The sequence below is a fragment of the Perca fluviatilis genome, chromosome 14 (genome assembly GCF_010015445.1).
Source record: "Perca fluviatilis chromosome 14, GENO_Pfluv_1.0, whole genome shotgun sequence".
Taxonomy (NCBI): domain Eukaryota; kingdom Metazoa; phylum Chordata; class Actinopteri; order Perciformes; family Percidae; genus Perca; species Perca fluviatilis.
The window spans coordinates 35811521-35831635 of NC_053125.1; the positions used below are offsets into that span (position 1 = coordinate 35811521).

General features: G+C 41.6%; 2 protein-coding genes, 1 long non-coding RNA gene and 1 pseudogene across 3 annotated transcripts; 3 read left to right on the forward strand and 1 right to left on the reverse strand.

The window, feature by feature from the left end:
- Nucleotides 1-20115, forward strand: part of LOC120572754 — a 572223-nt pseudogene that overhangs the window by 270928 nt on the left and 281180 nt on the right.
- LOC120572867 lies at nt 4373-8927 on the forward strand. Its single transcript, XM_039822374.1, has 4 exons — nt 4373-4550; nt 5204-5297; nt 5725-6168; nt 8737-8927. The coding sequence occupies exons 1-4, from the start codon at nt 4384-4386 to the stop codon at nt 8788-8790; spliced, it is 759 nt and encodes a 252-aa protein (XP_039678308.1). The 5' UTR covers nt 4373-4383; the 3' UTR covers nt 8791-8927.
- LOC120573030 lies at nt 12870-14087 on the forward strand. The gene is made up of 3 exons (XR_005641604.1): nt 12870-13644; nt 13749-13887; nt 14019-14087. It is a non-coding gene; the product is annotated as an uncharacterized LOC120573030 (long non-coding RNA).
- On the reverse strand, nt 14216-15065 carry LOC120572881 (putative nuclease HARBI1). The gene is made up of 2 exons (XM_039822392.1): nt 14786-15065; nt 14216-14675 (listed from the first exon to the last, which is right to left on the reverse strand). The coding sequence occupies exons 1-2, from the start codon at nt 14986-14988 to the stop codon at nt 14228-14230; spliced, it is 651 nt and encodes a 216-aa protein (XP_039678326.1). The 5' UTR covers nt 14989-15065; the 3' UTR covers nt 14216-14227.

A 20115-nucleotide genomic window follows, 5' to 3' on the forward strand; every position in this document is an offset into this window, starting at 1 on the left:
TGCTTTCAGTTCACTCGTTGACGTGCAGTAGCCGTCTCAGTCTAACTCTTGATGATAGTAGGCAGCAAAACGTATGGCTAAAACAGCGTAGCAGCCACGAGCATGCTGGAAAAAAAAAACTAAAGAAGAAGAGTTCGACCAATCACAGCGTCGGGTTCCTTCCTCTAATGTCAAGCGGGGATATCGGCTACTGATAGTGTTATTCATTCCTCCCTCATTCCCGTTTAGTTTGGTTGGTTCCCCCCATATATCTATGGGTTTCTCCAAGGGAGGACTGTGCTTGCAAAGGTAAACAGATTTGATGTAGAAAGGTGAAATTGTGAAATGAATTAATTTACGTAGCCTACCTGTCGACTTTGGAGAAATATTATTTATTTATATTATTATTATTATTAATAAAGCCTTGCATTTATAAAGTCTTGGATTTCGTTACAAAGGTCTTATAAATGTTTTGCCTTTCCTATGATTAAGACAAAATTAACTGTTACTAATGTAGGCTAATTAAAAACTGACCGGAGCCCGTCGCTGGACGCACCGGGCCGGGACACAAAGTAAACACGCCTCTCTGACCGGTACCGGTGGTGGTTAAACTGAGCGGAGGATGTGCGGAATGTGTCGGTGTCTGTCGGACCTTGGCTGGCTGCTCGGGCCTTCAGACAAAGCTCAAGCTAACAGGCTAACGGCTTATTAGCTAGCCAAACACCGAGCGGTAACATCTGCAAAGATTGGCTCTGTGAGCGCATCAATCTGCTCGGTGTGCGTAACAAACAGAGCCAGCAGCCGCCGGACTCTTAACATCTGTTGATCCGTGCAGGACTTCACTGTGAGCGGACTGTTTAGAGACGATGTGACCGGCAGGTAACGTTAGCGGTTAGCTGCTACTGTAGCAGAGCTGCAAGGAAACGCTGAACTGAGCGGTGTGTTTTCAGTGTTAAACACTGCTGCAGGTGTTCATGCGTGACTGTTGGTGGTGATTTCCAGAGGTGGAAGACTTACTCACATCATGTATTGCAGTAAAAGTAGATACAGTAGTTACAAGTCCTGCATTCAACATCTTCCCTATGTAATAGTACAAAAGTATTATCAAAATATACTTAAAGTACCAAAAGTAAAAGTGCTCAATATGCAGTGTAATATATTTTATTAGGTTATATTATTATCCAATTAATTGTATTAAATATGACTGATAATTTAAATAAAATGTTTTATTTAATTCAAGTAGCCTACTTGAACATAATTATTTTCTAGGGTTTAAAATGTAGACAGATTTGACCTTTAATGGCACATTTTTTCCGCGTGCGTGACACCGTGTTCATGAACCAGAACTTCAGCAATAAATCAGTAAGTTGCTACTCAAAAAAGTTTTTCAAGGTTGGCAGGTCTGCTGACGTGTTTCCTTTTTACCCTCAAAACAGAATAAAGTGTTAAGTGGGGTCATGCCTGTTTGTTGTACATCAGTTAGGTTTCAGTATGTGAGGCAAAGATGAACCTACTTTACTGTTTGGAGGCTTGCATTTACTCATGTTAAATTGTGATATCACCAGTTAACATGGGCGTATATTTCTCTCATATGTTAACCTGTGTTACTGTAACTTAAACTAAAAACCAATGTATAGATAGAAATCACAAAATCATTTCAGCGGTGTGTAATGTAGTGGTATAGATGACATAGACGCTAGTTTGTCAACTTTTTTTCTTCATGACATCCAAGGTTTGAATCCCAGCTAGATCTCTAGTGCGTTGTTTCGTTTTTTTTGTGTTTTTTTTCGTTCATACAGTATGTGTCGTATTTGTGTGGATAATGTTTTTATGAATTACACATAAACAAGTGATGTTTTCAGTGATATTCATTATTTTGTCTCAATTGCAAACACTTTGTGAAAACGTGAACCTCTGGCACTCGAGGGGCGGAGGCAGAGCAGAACGCAGGGCCGGGCCTTGTTGAATATTCACTGATTTCATGCAAATGTCACCAGTTAACATGATCACCAGCTAAACTGGCACACCGGGACACCGCTCTGTTGTGACCCGGCAGGGAGACGACACCTCCCGGCCGCTGCTGCAGCAGAGAGCCGCCGCAGTCACCTCCGTCAGATGTCACAGTGTTTCCCACACACAGACTATTGTGTGGCGGTGCGCCTCACTATCAACACCGGCCGCCACACATTGCGTTTCGATATTATTATTTATTTTAAACGCTATTTACAACACGTTCTTCTGCATTGCTTTTCCCTGCTCTCCTCCGTCTCTCTGTCACTTGTGTCTCGCTCTCACACACACACACACAGCTCCTCCCACCGTGGTGTTTTTAGCGGTTTTACCGTGACACGGGGCGACCTCCCCCGACCACAAATTGCTTTCTAATCTGTGGGAAACACAGTCGCCACGTCTGTGTTTCACTCAACATCCTCTGGTCTTAACTATTCTATTAGTCAAAATAATTCATCATTTCTGCTATTTTTCAAACTCAAAATTTAGGTTTAATGTAATTTAAATTCGTTTTTTTTACCATGAATAAAAAAAGCGTTGAAAAGACAGACAAAAACATTTTTAAAAAACGTCAGAAGAAGTTCCATAAAAAGAAAATGACAAGTTCATGGCCGACGGCGAAGACAACACAAGGGTTAAATAATCATTTATTGACGTGTTTTGACCAATGAAAGGTAATACTAATCTACTGAACACCATGTTGATTTTTTTCATTATTTTTGAGTCACTATGATTCACGGTAGAATTCATAAATTAATAAAAAACAATGTTTGTTTTTTATTACAAAATACATCTGATTACTACACACAGACAGACACACTCTCATAAACACACACAGACAGATAGACACACACACACACACACATACAGTGCTGCTCATAAGTATTCATACCCATGCTAAAGTTGACTAAAGAGAGGAATAAAAAAATTCATCTTTTGGAAATTGATCTTAAAGGTATAGTGGAGGATTTTCTTTTTCCGGGTGGATCATCAAGACTATTGGTCCTCCTAGTTGTCAATCATTCTGGTAATATGTATATGTAATGCCGTCGTACGTGCTCGTCCCTAGCTTTCAGGTGTATATGTGGTGAGCTTGAGCTACGGTTTCAGCCATTCATTGATCAGTGTTTTTTCAAAATGTCTGAGGGTCGCAAGAGAAAATGTGTCTATGAATTGTATGACAAGAAGAGAAAGGCCTCTGAAGTAAGAAACAAGACCGGAGTGTTTTTGGGAGAATATTTCACACGCTGGCGTGCGCTAAAAGCACAGGTTGGGCTTGGGAAGTTTCTACTCGACAGGTAAAGTTTGGCGTGCTATTTGGAGAAATCCATTTAAAATCACTGCTAGTGAAATTTGATGTAAGCTATGATTAGCGATGCTAGCCCTGGCACAAGTCACGCACCGCGCACACACGGTAAACATCTCAATTTGTGAAAAAGTGCAAATCTTCTTTGGGAAAGTAGGCTTGTATGAGCCATGCCGACAGCAACTTGTAAACAGTGCACTCTCGTGCACACGTTTAATAGGCTTTCCCTCTCGGGAGCAGGCAGAGTGTTGCGCATGTGCATTTTTCAAAAAGTAGAGAGGGCGGTTCTTTTCTAAAATTCGTGAAAATCCTCCACTATACCTTTAATGCCTTAATTAAAAAAATGAGGAAAAATCCGACCTTTTAAGGACACCATTTTTTTTTGTGAATGAATAATGTATTGTAAGTAAATAAATGTTCTTCCTTAAAATACAGCGGCCATAATTATACATACCCATATGTTAAATTCCCATAGAGGCAGGCAGATGTTTATTTTAAAGGCCAGTTATTTCATGGATCCAGGATACTATGCATCCTGATAAAGTTCCTTTGGCCTTTGAAATTAAAATAGCCCCCCCACATCATCACATACCCTTCACCATACCTAGAGATTGGCATGGTTTTATTTCAGTTAGCCTAATAGCTAACTGAGATAAGATCCATATCAATGCAAATCAAACCAGCTATTAGGCTAACTGAAATAAAACCATGCCAATCATTACATCATTTTCCCGGGAGTTTCGGCAGGCCATTTTACACATGAATGCAAATTAATGGTGTACACGTGATGTTATTTTTTAATTATTTTTTTAATGGGTTTTATGTGGTTATCGCACTGTTAATGAAGTCAGGATTAACATATTTTCAACAATTGCATCATATAAATAAAATTGCAATTAAAATGGAATTTAACGTGTTGTTTCCCAATTAGAACATTCTTAAAACATTGGGACCTTTTGAATTAAAATAAAGTATGAGATACATGAATTTAACTTGGCCTAATTAGATACAAAATAATGAATTCATACGTTTAAAAAATGTTCTTTTGTGCTTTTTGTTTCCATGTACAGAGCGAGTTACAAGAGAGGATGGAGAGGGATGAGGCTTCAACCCACAAGCCCAAAGTGGGCAAATCAGGGCACAAATGTCCAATTTGTGGGCTTGAGTACAATGATTTGATGCAACACCTGAAACTAGGTGAACAGGTGTGCAACAAAACCGAACTGAACCTTCTCTGCAAGTTGTCACACAGACAGTAAGTGTCTTATCTAATGTATTTATGTATCTATATGCATTTATTTATCTATCTATTTAACTAATTTATAGCTTCAATATGGGTTTGAAAGTCATGCTATTACTACCTCTGAGTCATCTGGTTGAGTTTTAAGCTGATTGGAGCTCAAACAAGAGTTTCTAACATTAAAGAGTTTCACAGGTAGAAGCTGGGTCTTTTCCCATTGAAATACATGTGAAGCTGGTCCCAGGCGGCCTCCTGACCTTTTGAAACGCATTTACCTCTTTGCTGCATAATTTTGATCTTGGGCTCCTCATCTAATAAAATATTTGGGGTTTTTTCCCTGTAAATGTACCAAAATTGCAGCAACATTACATTAAAGGGTCCCAATGCTAGAAGCTGGGTCTTTTACCATATGAATACATATGAAGTTGGGCCTCCAATTGGTTTCATGATTTGTGTCGGTTTTCAATTTCCTGTTGCATTTGGAATCTGTCTGTTCTCTTCGGTCATGTCTTCTTCAACTTCCTGCCTTGTGTTTGCCCCTCCCTGATGTATTTCACCTGTTCCTGCTTGTTACACTCACTGTATTTTTGTATTATTTTTATTTAATTGCTAAACTTCCTATAAGCCAAAAGTGTAGGCAGTCAATTTTTTTGACTCTACTTCTACAGTTTCACGGCCAACTTGGATTGCCCGGTCCGACTGTGCGACTCCAGGAAAATAAACAGGCTGGACAAGCACCTGCGGAAAGTGCACAAGCTGGGGGTAAGAATTGGAAGTTAGTCCCTGTGTGGTTTTTGTGTCTCGGTGAGGCCATTCCAGATCCGTAAATGCAGCTCTAGAATGCGATTGGGCCCTGCAAATGTTTACATTAAATGTTGCGTGGTAATCTGATGACTTCATGAAGTCACTTTTCACTTTTCTGAAGTCATTTTGGAGAAGTCAGAGCTAATGAGCACCAGCATTGCAGATTTATGCAGACTGCTTTGGGTTATAGTAGAGACCTGCAGGTTTTTACTTTAAAGGGACTCGCATGTAGAATCTGGGTATTAGGTTAATCTAATGAGTTGGATATCTTATTTTAAAAGAATTCTCCTTATTGTGAAATATATATAAATAAATATATATTCATTAATTAATTCTCCCACTTTATTTTTAGAGAGACTAAAATGTTTATCCTTCATATTTTCAGAACAATATGGTGACATTATACGTCCAAAAGGCAAAGGACCGTCACATTGCGAGAGAACTGGCGTTGCTGAGGGCGTCCAAACCCTACCCACCGATGGTATCCCATCTCGATGAGATCGATGAAGCAGCGATAGAGGAGGGGATCAGGAGGAAGTTCGAGGACCCTTCATCAGTCCCACATGACGGTGAGGTCGTGGCCCTCTCCGCTGCTAAGCCGTTTGAAACTCCTTCCGCCAGTGCGACGCCGTTGAACAAACCTGCCAGCCGTTCACCGAGAAAAACGTTGTTTAGGAGGAACAAGCCGGTTGTGAGGACTCCACCCCCCCGATGCAAGAACTGTGTGATCCTTGCTGCTGAGCTGAAGGTGGTGAAAGAGCTGCTGGAAGCCGAAATAGAACGGAGTGACGAACTAAAACAGTTGCATTCTTCAACCAGTCGAAAAAAGGTGAGCATTGCGTTATGTCCTGCGTGTTTGATGCATCATGGCGGCTGCGGCGGCGTTCTTGTACAAGGTTTATGATCCTCAAATGGGAAAGTGATAGTGGAAGGTGAGTTTTTAAACTTTATTTCTATTAAAATTAAGACACTATCACAGGATGAATTTGTTTGAACTGTGCCCGACAACGCAATGCAATGTCAAGCACAAAGGCACTCAGGAGGACGTTAACAACATCAAGGACTGCTTGAAATTGCTCAATGAGCGCGGTGAAGACATTCCCAGGTTTGTCTCACACTTCCTGGATGAACTTCCACCTGTTGGTTTTGGCAACATGGATGCCTCTGCACTACTCGGCAGGATGGAACGATTGAGCCGGGAAGTGTCTACTCTAAGGGGAGCTCTGGAAACGCAGGCAAGCGTGAGCGAAAACCTGGGGGCGGCTACTGCGGCTCTGGATCGCCGGATGACTGATACTGAGGAGACCCGTGGATCCCCTGGCCGGGCTGGTGCTGCGTCAGGATCTCAGGAGAGAGAAACGCAGGGGTCGGTGGGTCACCGGGAGAGGCTATGCGTACCCAACCTCTGTCCCCAGCGTGGAATATGGTCTTGAAGGAAGGGAAGCGTAAGCCTCAGAAGCCCCTAAAAGTGGCCATGCAACCGAAACCTGGCGGTATGCAGACCCGTTTAAAGTGAGAGTGCAAAATGGGAATAGTTGGTACCGGCACAGTGAGTAACATTCCAGGAATTAAAACTAAGCTGGTGAGTGTTTTTGCCACTAGATTTTCTCTTGATCTTGATGCGGTCACTCTGTGTGATTATCTGATTGAGAAACTGGGCAAATCTGTGACGTGTCGGAAGATTGATTCTACCCGCAACAGATTCAGTTCGTTTCATGTTACTGCTGAATGCAACGAAGTTGATGAAGTGTACGAGCCACAACTTTGGCTGGTGGGGATATATGTACGTCGCTATTTTGAGGCTCGCAGACCCAAAGTTAACAGTGACAGCGTGGCCCTTGGATCAGGAGGAGAGGCTGGCCCACAGCAGCAGCGCTCTGTGTCTGTCCTTACACCTGTAGCTCCACAGGGGAGCAGCAGTCAGGCTGCGGCCCGGGATTAATAAATATAGATGAATATCAATATTGTGTCTTATAATGCACAAGGACTGCGCGTTGGGCACAGTGAAGCAGACAAATCGCGCCGCCTTGTAGTGGATAAACTCTTGGAGGCCTGTGATGTACTATGTGTTCAAGAAACTTTTTTACCAAAGCAGGATTTAGAGGGTCTAAATTCCCTGCATAAAGACTTTTATGGGGCGGGTGAATCTACTACTGACCTGAGTACCAGGATAGTTCACGGTAGAATACCTGGTGGTGTTGCCCTGTTATGGCATAACAAATATGATCAGCTGGTTAAGGTGGTTAGACTGGATGTTGATTGGGCCATAAGAATTGAGTTTAATTGTGGTAATAAAAAAACTTCATTATTTTAAACATTTACACACCCTATGAGTGTTCTCAAAATGAAGATGAATATCTTAATAGATTGGCTTGTGTCATGTCTTTCATTCAAGATAATGCTTCCACGTACTTCTTTATTGTGGGTGATATGAATGCAGAGGTTTCCGATGGCAGCGCTTTATGCACTTCTGTTCTGATAATGGTCAGATTTCTGCTGCACTCGGTAAGAATCACTGCTCACTGCAGTAGTTTGAATATAATGTGTAAATTGACATAAAACTATATTATATTCTTGAGCTGTGGGCAGGCCTGCTGACCTAACATTACAGGGACTCGCACACAGATCCTGGGTTTAGCTATGTGTTTGTCCATAAAAGTTTGTGTATGTATTCTGCTGAAGTAATTTGAGCTCTGGATTAAGATCACTGCTCACTGCAGTGGTTTGAATATAATGTGTATTTGACATAAGACTATATTATATTCTTGAGCTGTGGGCAGGCCTGTTGACCTAATAGAGTGTGTGTGTGTTAAATATTTTGACTTCAGTTTTCTGTATATATCTGACTTTAAAAAAAGAAAATGTTCAAACTATTTTTGAAGATATTGTGATATTTTTGCTCATGACATTTCAACTTTTTCTCAAAATATCCAGATTTTTGTTCTCTGTGGGCGAGGATGCGGAGAACAGGAATCATAATCTAGAAACGTCCATAAATCCACTCAGAAATCAGAGAAAAATACTCTTTCCTATCAACGTCATCAAGGAATAGTTGAAAGGAAACATCATATATTTGTCCAACATCTTTCAATCTTTATGTCCAAATATTCAATTTTTTTCTCAAAATGTTCCAACATTTGACTCTGACCTGACCTTTGCTGCATGTCATTCCCTTCTCTCTCCCCTTTCATGTCTTCTTCTGTCCTGTGGAAATAAAGGCCTAAAATGGCCAAAATAATAATCTTTAAAAAAAGAAAATTATTATGACTTTATTTCTCTTGTTCTTTTCTAAAAGAAGCAGCAGAACATGTTTTAAGCTTTATTTTTTATATACTATATATATTTGTGTGTGTGTCTGTTTTTTGAGCTTTTCTTAAATGTGATTCTTCTCCTCCAGGCTCCTGGCCCCGCCCCCTCCACAGGATCAGCCAATCAGAAGAGACGTCGGTGAGAAACAGACAGAAGATCTGGGCCCGTATCCCTAAAGATTCTGAGAATCCTCTCAGAGAGCTCCTAACTTAACCTAAAAATTCCTTGCCAGGGCCCGTATTCATAAAGAATCTAAGAATCCTCTCAGAAAACTCTTAATTTAGCTTAAAACTCTTATGTAGGAGTCTTAGCCTAAGAGCAATTTGGGAACGATCTGAGAGCAACTCTGAGTAAGGAAAAGACAAAAACTTTTATCTTAGTGAGGAGGCGGGGTTGACCCCGTTGCCATCTATGACACAATCTTTTGAAGACTGTGATTGGTTGGTTGTCCAAGAAGGAAAAAAAGAGTGATTTTAAGTAAAGGGTCTATTCTAAGCCTTCACTTTGAAATTACATGTGTCATTTTTCCTTATTTGACCGTTCTCACACACACACACACACACACACACACACACACACACACACACACACACACACACATTATATATGTGTATATAATCCTTTTTTATTTACCATGCTGTTAATTTCCTAAAAGGTATTTGATTGGCTTAGAATGATAAAAAATCGTCCACTCTTTCCAATTACACTGATTAATGGCATGTCTATTTAAGTGGTGGTTTGAATGTTGGTTTTAATGTATCAAACATGGACTCAAAACCAAGAAGGGCGAGAAAGCCCAACTGGACAGAGGAACAGTGTTTACTGTTAGCCCAGTTAGTGGAGGAACACAAGGCCATTCTTAAAGGAAAATTCACACAGCACGTGGACACGTGGCACGTGTCACAGCACGGGACAAGAAGCAGACATGGGAGCGTATAGCACAAACTATTAACGGTTCATTCCCCCTGCTTGTGCGCACCAATGAAGACTGTGAGAAACGCTGGTATGTGTTGCAATCAAAAGCCAGAGAGGAAATTGCACGCAAGCGGGAGTCTTCACACATGCAGAGTGCTATAACACTTTTTGTACGCTGGCAAACCTATCTCTAACAATTATATATGTATAGCCTACTGTACATGTGGTCCACTGTATTGTTTTTAGGGGGACCACCTGCTAAACAGCGGTCCCAAGTAGCCCAAACCGTTTTAACATCTTAGGTCACTCAGAAACGAGTATCACCGGGTTTGAAGGAGGGCACAGACAGCTCAATGATTCAGCTGGTGGAACTACAAAAATGGTAATTTTAATAAACCAACAGCCAAGTAACACAATATAAAGACACATTTTATTTAACATAGGCAAGGCCATTTCTATCTGGCATTCTATGAACGGAAAAAAAAAAAATAAATTGGCCTACATTTATTTTAAATAACAGACATTAAATGTTTTCTCCCTTTCAGTAGCACAGAGCCTTCAGCAGAGGAATGGGGACCGGGCGACATGGCAGGTGGCGACCCTCAGCCCGGCCTCATTCCTTCTTGTTGCCACCAAGCTGCTCCAACACCATCCCTAGTAGACCAAAAACTGGAGATGGATGTCCTAAAGCAGAGAGAAAATAGTACTCCATCTACAGGAGGAGTACTACAAACTAAAAATTGAGCTACTCAAAAATAAAACTAATAACAAATAATATTTTTTGTGTCTTCATAATATCTTTCTAATGAAAATGTTGGCTAAGGTGTGTCTGTTTAGTCACGAGTTTTATATTACATTCACAGTAACTTACATGAAATGCAAATTAGTAAACTGAGCTCTGTAAGGATTCCCACTTTGGGACAGATCCCTCCCTTGTGGAGGGTATTCTTCATCATCCTCTTCATCAGCCCGATTGTCCGTGGGAGGGTCTGCAATTTGTCTAGCTTTACAGATGTTATGAAGCACTGCACAGGCTGTTATCACTTTGCAGACCTTTTCTGGTGCCAGTCGCACCTCTCCATGCAAAATGTGAAAGCCTCTTTAGTTGACCAATACCCTCACCAACTACGGCTCGTGTTTCTTGTGAGCTCTGTGAGTTAATGAAAATTAACAGAATTCAGTTGATATTTTCAAAACAAAATGGTAGGTTATTTATGGGAAGTAGAGTAGCCTACAAATACTACTGCAACACATTTGTTGTTCTCTAAATTTGAAGTCCACACACATTAAGTGTATGTGTTGTCACTGTTACCTGTTGTAATTTAGCTGTGACCCCTGGTCAGGACGGAGGTAAGGTGAGGAGCCATGGTTTACGAGGATAACCACTGTCCCCAACAAGTGGCAATTTGCTGGAATATGACGCCCTTCAAACAGAGGTCCTCAGGCCACTTTCTGCCAGTATCCTGGCATCATGTGTTGCCGGCCATTTTGCAACAATGTCTACAATCTTATAATCTGCACCAAAACAACTTGAACGCTTATGATGTGGTACCCCTTTCTATTAACATAAACATCCTCGCCTTCCACGGTGCAATAATTCGGATGTGGGTTCCATCAATTACTCCACAACACCAGGGAAGCCTGCTATATTCATAAATGCAGTTTTGAGCCTGCAAGGTGGGAATGTCCAGTGGAAACGAAATGAACTGCAAACAATAAGAGGTTCTGGAAAGTGCTGTAATTGTTTGTGTGATCACTCTGCTTACAGAAGGTTGTGACAGACCCAAATCATCACTACTGCATTGTTGCATTTTCCCAGTTGCCAAATCATCGTAATGTAGTGATAACCTTCATTTCTGGCGCTTATGGCATTTCTGCTGTGTTGGAGATGTTAGCGCCTCTAATAAGATCAGTCACAAACATAATCCCTGCACGATCTAATCTATAGCGTCAGATTAACTCACTGTCATCCATTGTCTGCAGCACTTTCTTCCCTTCGCCTTTCTGCCATTTTCCCTCTGCTAAAGAAACTCTTAAGCCTCTTAAAAGTCCTCATCCTGCGTCCTAACAATTTTGACCTTAAGACCTCTTTTAAGGGTTGAGATTCTTTCTGAATTACTTTTTTCTTTACTAGGAGTTTTTCTTTAATTCTTTTTTTTTTTTAACCTTTATTTAACCAGGAAAGTCCCATTGAGGTTAAAAACCTCTTTTTCAAGGGAGTCCTGGCCAAGAGGCAGCAAAAACACAATCAATTTATAAATATTTCAAAGTTATACAACACAAATAATTAGAAACATTTATAATTTGAACAGGTCATTTCAGGTTCTCTCAATCTGGACTTAAAAGCATTTAAGGAAATAAGTTCAGATAATTTCAAGTCTTTTGCAAATAGTTCCATGCAGAAGGGCGAGTAGACAAAGCCCTTTTCCCAGTTCTGTACGGGCAAATGGAACAAAGAGCAGCAAGTGATCATTTGATCGCAATGAATAAGAACCAACATTTCTCCGTGTGATTAAACTACAGATGTACGCTGGCAACAGACCAAGCATGGCCTTATAGATAAAAATATGCCAGTGCCCTGATCTCCTGTTGGACAACGATGGCCATCCCACTCTGGAATATAATTCACAATGATGGGTCAAGTTTTTACAATTAATAAATCTCAGAGACGCAGATAAACAGTGTCAATTTATGCAGACATTGTACTGAAGCGGTCCTATACACCAGGTCTCCATAATCTAAAACAGATAAAATGTTGCAGTGACTAGCTGCTTTTTGCTTTAAAAGAAAACAAATTTATTTGAAAGAAAAGGACAGTTTAAGTTTGAGTTTCTTCACAAGGTTGTCTATATGAGGCTTAAAAGTGAGAGCATCATCAAGCCAGATACCAAGGTATTTATAAGAGTGAACCAACTCTATGACATTTCCAGACAAAGTGAACACAGGAGGAGGAGCTTGAGAAACCTTCTTAATATTACTAAACAGCATCAATTTGGTCTTATCAGCATTGAGAACCAGCTTAAGCTGCATAAGCGTGCGTTGAACCGCATCAAAAGCTTTCTGCAAAGACTCAACCGCTTTAGCTGGGGATGATCCAAAACAATAAATAATAAATAATAATTTTAAGAGTAAACGCCCACATTTCTAAGAATTTTCTTAGAATTTCGTCACTAGGAGCTACTCTTTGCGTTAAGATTCTTTATGAATACGGGCCCAGGAGTTTTAGCTTAGAAGTGATTCCAGAACATTTTCAGTGAACTCTGAGCAAGGAATGGATAGAAAATCCTATCTTAGTGAGGAGGTGTGGTTGACCCCGTTGCTAGGTATGAGTCATCATTTCAAAAGCCGTGATTGGTTGATCCTACAAGTTTGATGAAAATGAACTTTTGGTGATAATGAGCAAAGGATGTACCCTCAAATCAATAAACATAATTATACACTCTAATCTTATGCAGACTGTAATTGTAAATAATATTTCACATTCAAGAAAATATCTGGAAAATGAATAGTAAGCTGTAGGGGTTATAGCCTAACATTAGAATCTAAAATATGTGAAAACTTAAGCTCATTACACCCTGTTCAAATAATGATTTGTGTCTTATTTGCTCATATTAATATCCTAGCTGGCATATTTTGTACTTTCACTCCCATATGGACCCCATTGAAAACAAGATGGCCTATCTCAAGGGGCTGTCCTTAATGAAGTAGAAATTGCAACGTTACAACTCAGTGTGGTCTTAACGAGGGTAACACGGCTCAGCTTTTATCAATGTCTGTGATTGCTGGCTGGTCTATTTATGAAAGCTTGTTAACAAATATCCTACAAACACAGAAAATGGAGAAAAAAAGGAATCGCAAGCCGAACTGGACTGAGGAGCAAGGTTTGTTGCTGGCCCAGTTGGTGAACGAACATAAAGGTATGTTACGAGGAAAATTTGGCCCAACTGTCACTAGCCAAGGCAAGAGGCGCGCCTGGGACACAATATCCCAAACAATCAATGCCTCTTTTCCACTGGTGGTGCGGACAGGCGACGATTGTGAGAAAAGGTTGCAGCACACAAGCGGGAATCCTCACTCACAGGTGAGCAAAATACTATAGCCTACCACATAATCTGGCAACTTGCTCCTGCTGGCAAAGTTAATTTACATGCCTAAGTACCGTGTTCATTGACTGTTTCTTTCTAGGGGGTGGACCACCTGCAAAGCGGCTGTCCCAGGTGGCCGACACTGTCTTTCAAGTCCTGGGACACTCTGAGGTCAGTGTCACCGGTCTGCCAACAGGCATTGACTCGTCAATGATGCAGGCCCTTGAAATGCAGCAAAGGTAGGACACAGGGTTATTCATATCAACAGTGTTTATTCATTGCAGAAGCCATTTCATGTGTTATCCATGCTCATTGTATTAAATTAATTTAATCAAAACAATAATTAAACTAGGCCTATGTATTTCTGTAGCATGGAGCCATCACAAGAACCGGGCCCATCAAGTTTGCCGACAAGATTGCTGCCCGAACCATCTGCAGCTGCTGCTCAGGATAGGCGGATCAAACCCCATTCCCATCCGCAGCACCTGCTCCGTCAGCATCCCTGCAGGAGAGAAGATTGCAACTCACAATTGATGTGTTTGAACAACACAAAAAAGTCTTTTCCCTTCAGGAGGAGTACTACCGCCTTAAAATTGAACACCTAAAAAATAAACCATTTAGAGATTGTGTTCTCTGTCTTGCATTTAACAATTGCAGGTGATGTGCAGTAAAACTGTGGTAGTTCTTAATACCATCACAAGTTCTCAAATGACATGGGGCTACAGCTTGCCTGAAATGTAAATTTGTGAAGTTTGCCCTGTAAGGCAGTCCACTCTGGGCTAGGTTCCCCTGTGGAATGTGAATATCTTCTTCACCACCATCCTCATCGTTGTCTTCATCTTCATCGCCATCCTCCAGAGGTTCTGCAATCTGTCTAACCTTGCAAATATTGTGTAATATTGCACAGGCTATGATGACTTTGCTGGCTTTTTCAGGCCTCAGCCGCACCTCTCCGTGGAGAACATGAAAGCGCCTCTTAAGCTGGCCTATGCCACGCTCCACCACCGCTCTTGTTGTCTTGTGGGCCCTACAATAGAATATAGACCTTTAATTATTTGATGGAAATATTGCACTACTTGGATGCTCTAACATATTGCTTGCATTTCATTTCCATGATTTTTGTATTGTTTGGCTTACCTGTTATAGTTTAGTTGGGGCCCTTGGTGTGGCTGGAGGTAAGGTGTAAGGAGCCATGGTTTGCATGGGTAGCCACTGTCCCCTAACAGCTGGCACATAGCGTCTCTCAAAAAGCTGTCTGATGCCACTCTCGGAGAGCATTCTCGCATCATGTGTGGAGCCTGGCCATTTAGCCACAATGTCCAAAATCTTACAGGCCGCATTGAACACTATTTGCACATTGATGCTGTGGAAATTCTTCCTGTTAACAAAGACAGCCTCGTCCTCTGATGGCGCAATTATTCTCACACGTGTTCCATCAATTACACCCACAACGCCAGGGAATCCTGCAATGTCCATAAATGCCCTTTTATGTGTGTGTAAAGTGCGGGCATCCAGTGGGAATGAAACAAATTGTGTCACAATATTAGGTTGTGACAAAGCTGTCAGTGTTTGGGTGATGACTCTGCTGACGGAGGATTGGGACAGACCCAAGTCATCACTGCTGCATTGTTGCATTTTCCCTGTTGCCAAATACCTCAGGGTTGTGATTACTTTCTTCTCCGGTGTGATAGCGTTGTGGCGTCGAGTTGGTGAAGTAATTGCATCTCTAAGGAGATCCACCACAAACATGATTCCTGCACGATCCAATCTGTAGCGTCTCAATAATTCCCTGTCATCCAGTGTTTGCAGGACATCTCTCCTGCCTCCTCTGTTGGCCATGTTGTGCAGCTGCTTAGGGGAACTCCTAAGCCACTAAAAGTCCTCTTCCCTGCTCTTAGCAGATCTCGCCTTAGGAGCCCTTTTAAGCGCTAGGACTCTTGAGGAATAGCTTTTATATTAACTGGGATTTTCGGTGTCACTTTTAGGGGAAATTCTAAGAAAACGTCATGCCTCTGAGAATTTTCTTAGAATTTGGCCGCTAGGAGCCACTTTTTGCACAAAAATTCTTTAGGGATACGGGCCCTGATCATCGGACCTAAAAGAAGACATGAGAGATGAACCAGATGAACCGACATGTTCTTGGTTTATATCATTATTAAATATATATATGACAACACTTTCCATTGATCAAAGCTACATTTCTGTAAATAATACTTTCCCAATAAAAAAGATATTGGGCTTTTTGTCATCGTGCTTTAAGACGTTTGAATGTGTTTTTGGTGAAAAATGAAGCTGAAATATAAAGTTTCTGACTCACTGAGTACGCTTACATTCACACCAATATTATTTAATATTTGATCCAGGTCATGTAAACAGCATATTCTGGCTGGATATTCATAATGATGAAGACGTGTGTGATGTGAGCTTTGTTGTATTATTGTTTTCAATTCATATTAATTTTAAATAGAACATCTTTATAAGCTCAGTTTGCTAAATACACAAATTTCCCAACATGCAACTCTTAGCAACCAAGTTAAACTGTAAGACATAAAGAAGTATCTGGATGGAAAAAGATTTTTAAACTTCATATTTGGACAGAAAGTAGCTTTTGGGTGGAGTTCACCTTTTAAACGTCCTGGAGCTGCAGCCTCCGGTACTATGGTAACAAGGTAGGAGAAGGACATGACGTCACAGCCTCCTGTACAGCAGGGGGCGCTGTGCACCTACAAGCTGTTAGTAATCCGCCATTAAAGAAGAGAAGAGGAAGAGGAGGAGCTGTGCTGGATCTCAGGACCAGAGAGGAATGGAGGAGGACGACCAGAACCCGGAGCAGCGGAGCACCGAGGTCCCCAGAAGACCAGCAGCAGACTGGGACTCTGATAGCAGCCATGTTCAGGTCCGTGTTCTCCTCTCATAGACCGATACTGGCTGGAGCAGCTTTCTGCCGCTGGCGCACCAAATGCTGGCTCGGCTCTAATGGTCGGCTCTTTGGAAAGTAGAGAGGGGGGGAGACCTACTAGATTCAGAGTTCTCCTCCTAGAATGTAATGTGAAATGTAACATGTTCACACCTCTCGGTGTATCGTCCGTTCATTGTGTTGTTAGAGATCTAATGTGGGAATAGAAAGACGTGTTTTTAGAGAGAGAGGAACAAACAATGGAGCGTTTTCCCTCCAAAACTAACAGACGGAGCTGAACACAGGAAACACACCGCGGATACATCAGGACTTTTAGCGTGTATAGAGCCAGCATATCTCCACCAGACTCCATGTAAATAATCAGGACTTTTAGCGTGTATAGAGCCAGCATATCTCCACCAGACTCCATGTAAATAATCAGGACTTTTAGCGTGTATAGAGCCAGCATATCTCCACCAGACTCCATGTAAATAATCAGGACTTTTAGCGTGTATAGAGCCAGCATATCTCCACCAGACTCCATGTAAATAATCAGGACTTTTAGCGTGTATAGAGCCAGCATATCTCCACCAGACTCCATGTAAATAATCAGGACTTTTAGCGTGTATAGAGCCAGCATATCTCCACCAGACTTAGGGCTGGGCGATATGGCTGAAAACTGTATCACGATATAAGTGTTTCATATCGGTCGATATCGATAATTATTGATATTTTTTATGACCTATTTAAAATAAGGACCAGGAGAAAAATATATTAAATTTAAACATTTTTATTTTAAACTTAACCTTCCTCTGATTATAATCCCCTGAGTTATAAAAGCAGAAATGTCAACACAACCATGGAAATCAAAATTAAAATGTAAACATAAGTCTAAAATCACAGTGAAGAAAGAATAAGTAAGAACTGCTTAATAAGGTGTAATAAAATGGTGCAAAGTGTTAAATATAAACACAGAGAAACCTGAGAAGAACTATTTTCTGCAGGTTTAGTGCTAGGTTGGTAACCTGGCTTCTGGACAGTGCTCAGCACGTCTGCCTCCGTTATTTCTTTGTAGCGTTTAGTAAAGGGCGTGATGCAGAGTACCTCTCCATGGCTCTGCTGCTTGGCGTTTAGTAAGGCTGATGCAGAGTACCTCTCCATGGCCTCTGCTGCTTGTAGCGTTTAGTAAGACACTGATGCAGAGTACTTCCATGGCCTGCTGCTTGTAGCGTTTAGTAGGCGCTGATGCAGAGTACCTCTCCATGGCGCTGCTGCTTGTGCGGTGTAGCAGCTGCAGATGTTGGACGTTGCTGGCGAATACGGCTTTGCTCCAAAGTGTGGCGCGGCTAAGGTGGTAAAACAAGTTTCCGGTAGTGTTGGTGGGGACGACGGTCAGACTTATAAAATCCCCAAAACTGCCATACTGACTTTTCCTGTTTTATCAACAATTTCCTCGCTCCGCGGCACTCACTTTCCACTTATCCACGCCGCCCGGTTCTCTTATTGTAGAATGGTAGAATCCAACACGCAGCGAGGCGATGTGGCGACAACCAAACTTGATACTGTTACATGATTGGCTGTTAGAGTGTCACTCCCTACGTTGCTAGGTTACCAGAGAGTGAGTGCCTTTGTTCATGCAACCAAACTTGCTTCGCAACTTCTGGTTTCTTCCGAAGAAGAAAAACAAGTTATCGAACGTTTTATCGAACGCATTTTCTATTGATATTGATTACGTGTCTATCGCGATACATATCGTTATCGTTTTATCGCCCAGCCCTAACCAGAATCCATGTAAATAATCAGGACTTTTAGCGTGTATAGAGCCAGCCTATCTCCACCAGACTCCATGTAAATAATCAGGAGTTTTAGCGTGTATAGAGCCAGCCTATCTCCACCAGACTCCATGTAAATAATCAGGAGTTTTAGCGTGTATAGAGCCAGCATATCTCCACCAGACTCCATGTAAATAATCAGGACTTTTAGCGTGTATAGAGCCAGCATATCTCCACCAGACTCCATGTAAATAATCAGGACTTTTAGAGTGTATAGAGCCAGCATATCTCCACCAGACTCCATGTAAATAATCAGGACTTTTAGCGTGTATAGAGCCAGCATATCTCCACATGTAAATGGGTGAATTAAGGGTTTATTTCAACCAAACCAGAGTGGTGATTGTTGGAACAGTGGAAAGATGAACCAAGACGGCTTTTGGTAGTTTTATTTAGTTTCTGTCCGCTTTGAATGAAGTGTGTTTAATAATCATAACATTTCTGTTTTAATTAAATGGAGTCTGGTGAAAAAATAAATGAAAATGAATCTATATTTAGACGTCGTTGATATATATATTTTCTTTTTCTCTCGACTATAAATTTTATTTATTTATGTTTTTAGAGAGAGCGGAACAAATGCCTTCAGTAAGACCTGTATTGGTATCATATGTTCTGTCCACCAGAGGTGTGTGTGTGGCATTGTTTGGATTTTAACAATTCATCCAGATCAACATGTCCTGGATTTCTTTCAGTTATCCGGCTTCACCTAACAACCGCGGTCCTGTATAACTGTGTCACGACGGTGGTTAACAACTAGTTCAGTCAACCATCAGGGTTTCCAGCGGCGCACACGTTCACATCAAAGAGGCGGTGTTTGCACAGCACGACCAATCACAAACATCTACCAGAGCCGCATGTTTTACATAAGAAGAGCAAATTGTAATTCTACATAAATATGAAGAACACAGACTCGGTTTTACAGGTAAAACGCAGGAAGGAAAGCTGGCAAAAAAATAGCCGACGCTGTAAATGTGTAAATCGCAACTCTAGAGGTTGGATCGGGCCCAAAACGCCAAGCCCGACCCAACCTGAACCAGTGTCCGGGCCCGGCCCGACACGTTAACTGGAATGATTTAAACCCAAAATTTGTATTTAATATGTGGGCCGTTATAACTGATGTTCTCAACTACAATGCAGAAATCTGTTAGAAGGGTTATGCTTGGAGAAGTAACAAAAGAGGACTTTGAAGGCTGACTATCATCTTTTCTGCCATGGCCAGCCTGCTTCATGTGTCTGTTCACTGTCCCTATTTTTTTGCTGTCGTAGGAGAGCAGCGTGCCGCGCTTAATGCACTCGACAAAGCCGACACATATGTTGTCACTGCCCACGACTTGTTTAAAATGGTTCCATACCTCCGACTTTCCTCCAAACTTGCTCAAAGGTAATTCTTCTGTTTTTAGTTTTTTCTTTACATCCTCAGCTCCATGTTGCACTTAAGCTACACCATACAGCCCAGCAGGCCCGGTGTGATGCTCCACCATACAGCCCAGCAGGCCCGGTGTGATGCTCCACCATACAGCCCAGCAGGCCCGGTGTGATGCTCCACCATACAGCCCAGCAGGCCCGGTGTGATGCGTGCGAGTGGGAGTGGAGGAGCTTTCTCCCCACCCAGTTAGGCTAATAAAGTAATGATTAAAAAAACACAAATGCTTGATCAAGGGCCCGAGGATAGTGGCGGGAAATGTCGGCCCGAGGTGCATCAAAGAGTATAGACGTAACAACGTAGCAACAAGAGGCTAAAC

Bases quoted from the DNA above. Each gene is read 5' to 3' on its own strand.
- LOC120572867 (XM_039822374.1), top strand. From the start codon at position 4,384: ATGGAGAGGGATGAGGCTTCAACCCACAAGCCCAAAGTGGGCAAATCA. The intron at 4,551-5,203 runs GTAAGTGTCTTA...CTACTTCTACAG, and splicing joins TGCAAGTTGTCACACAGACA to TTTCACGGCCAACTTGGATT. The intron at 6,169-8,736 runs GTGAGCATTGCG...CTTCTCCTCCAG, and splicing joins CTTCAACCAGTCGAAAAAAG to GCTCCTGGCCCCGCCCCCTC.
- LOC120572881 (XM_039822392.1), bottom strand. From the start codon at position 14,988: ATGCGGCCTGTAAGATTTTGGACATTGTGGCTAAATGGCCAGGCTCCA. The intron at 14,676-14,785 runs GTAAGCCAAACA...ATTCTATTGTAG, and splicing joins CCCCAACTAAACTATAACAG to GGCCCACAAGACAACAAGAG.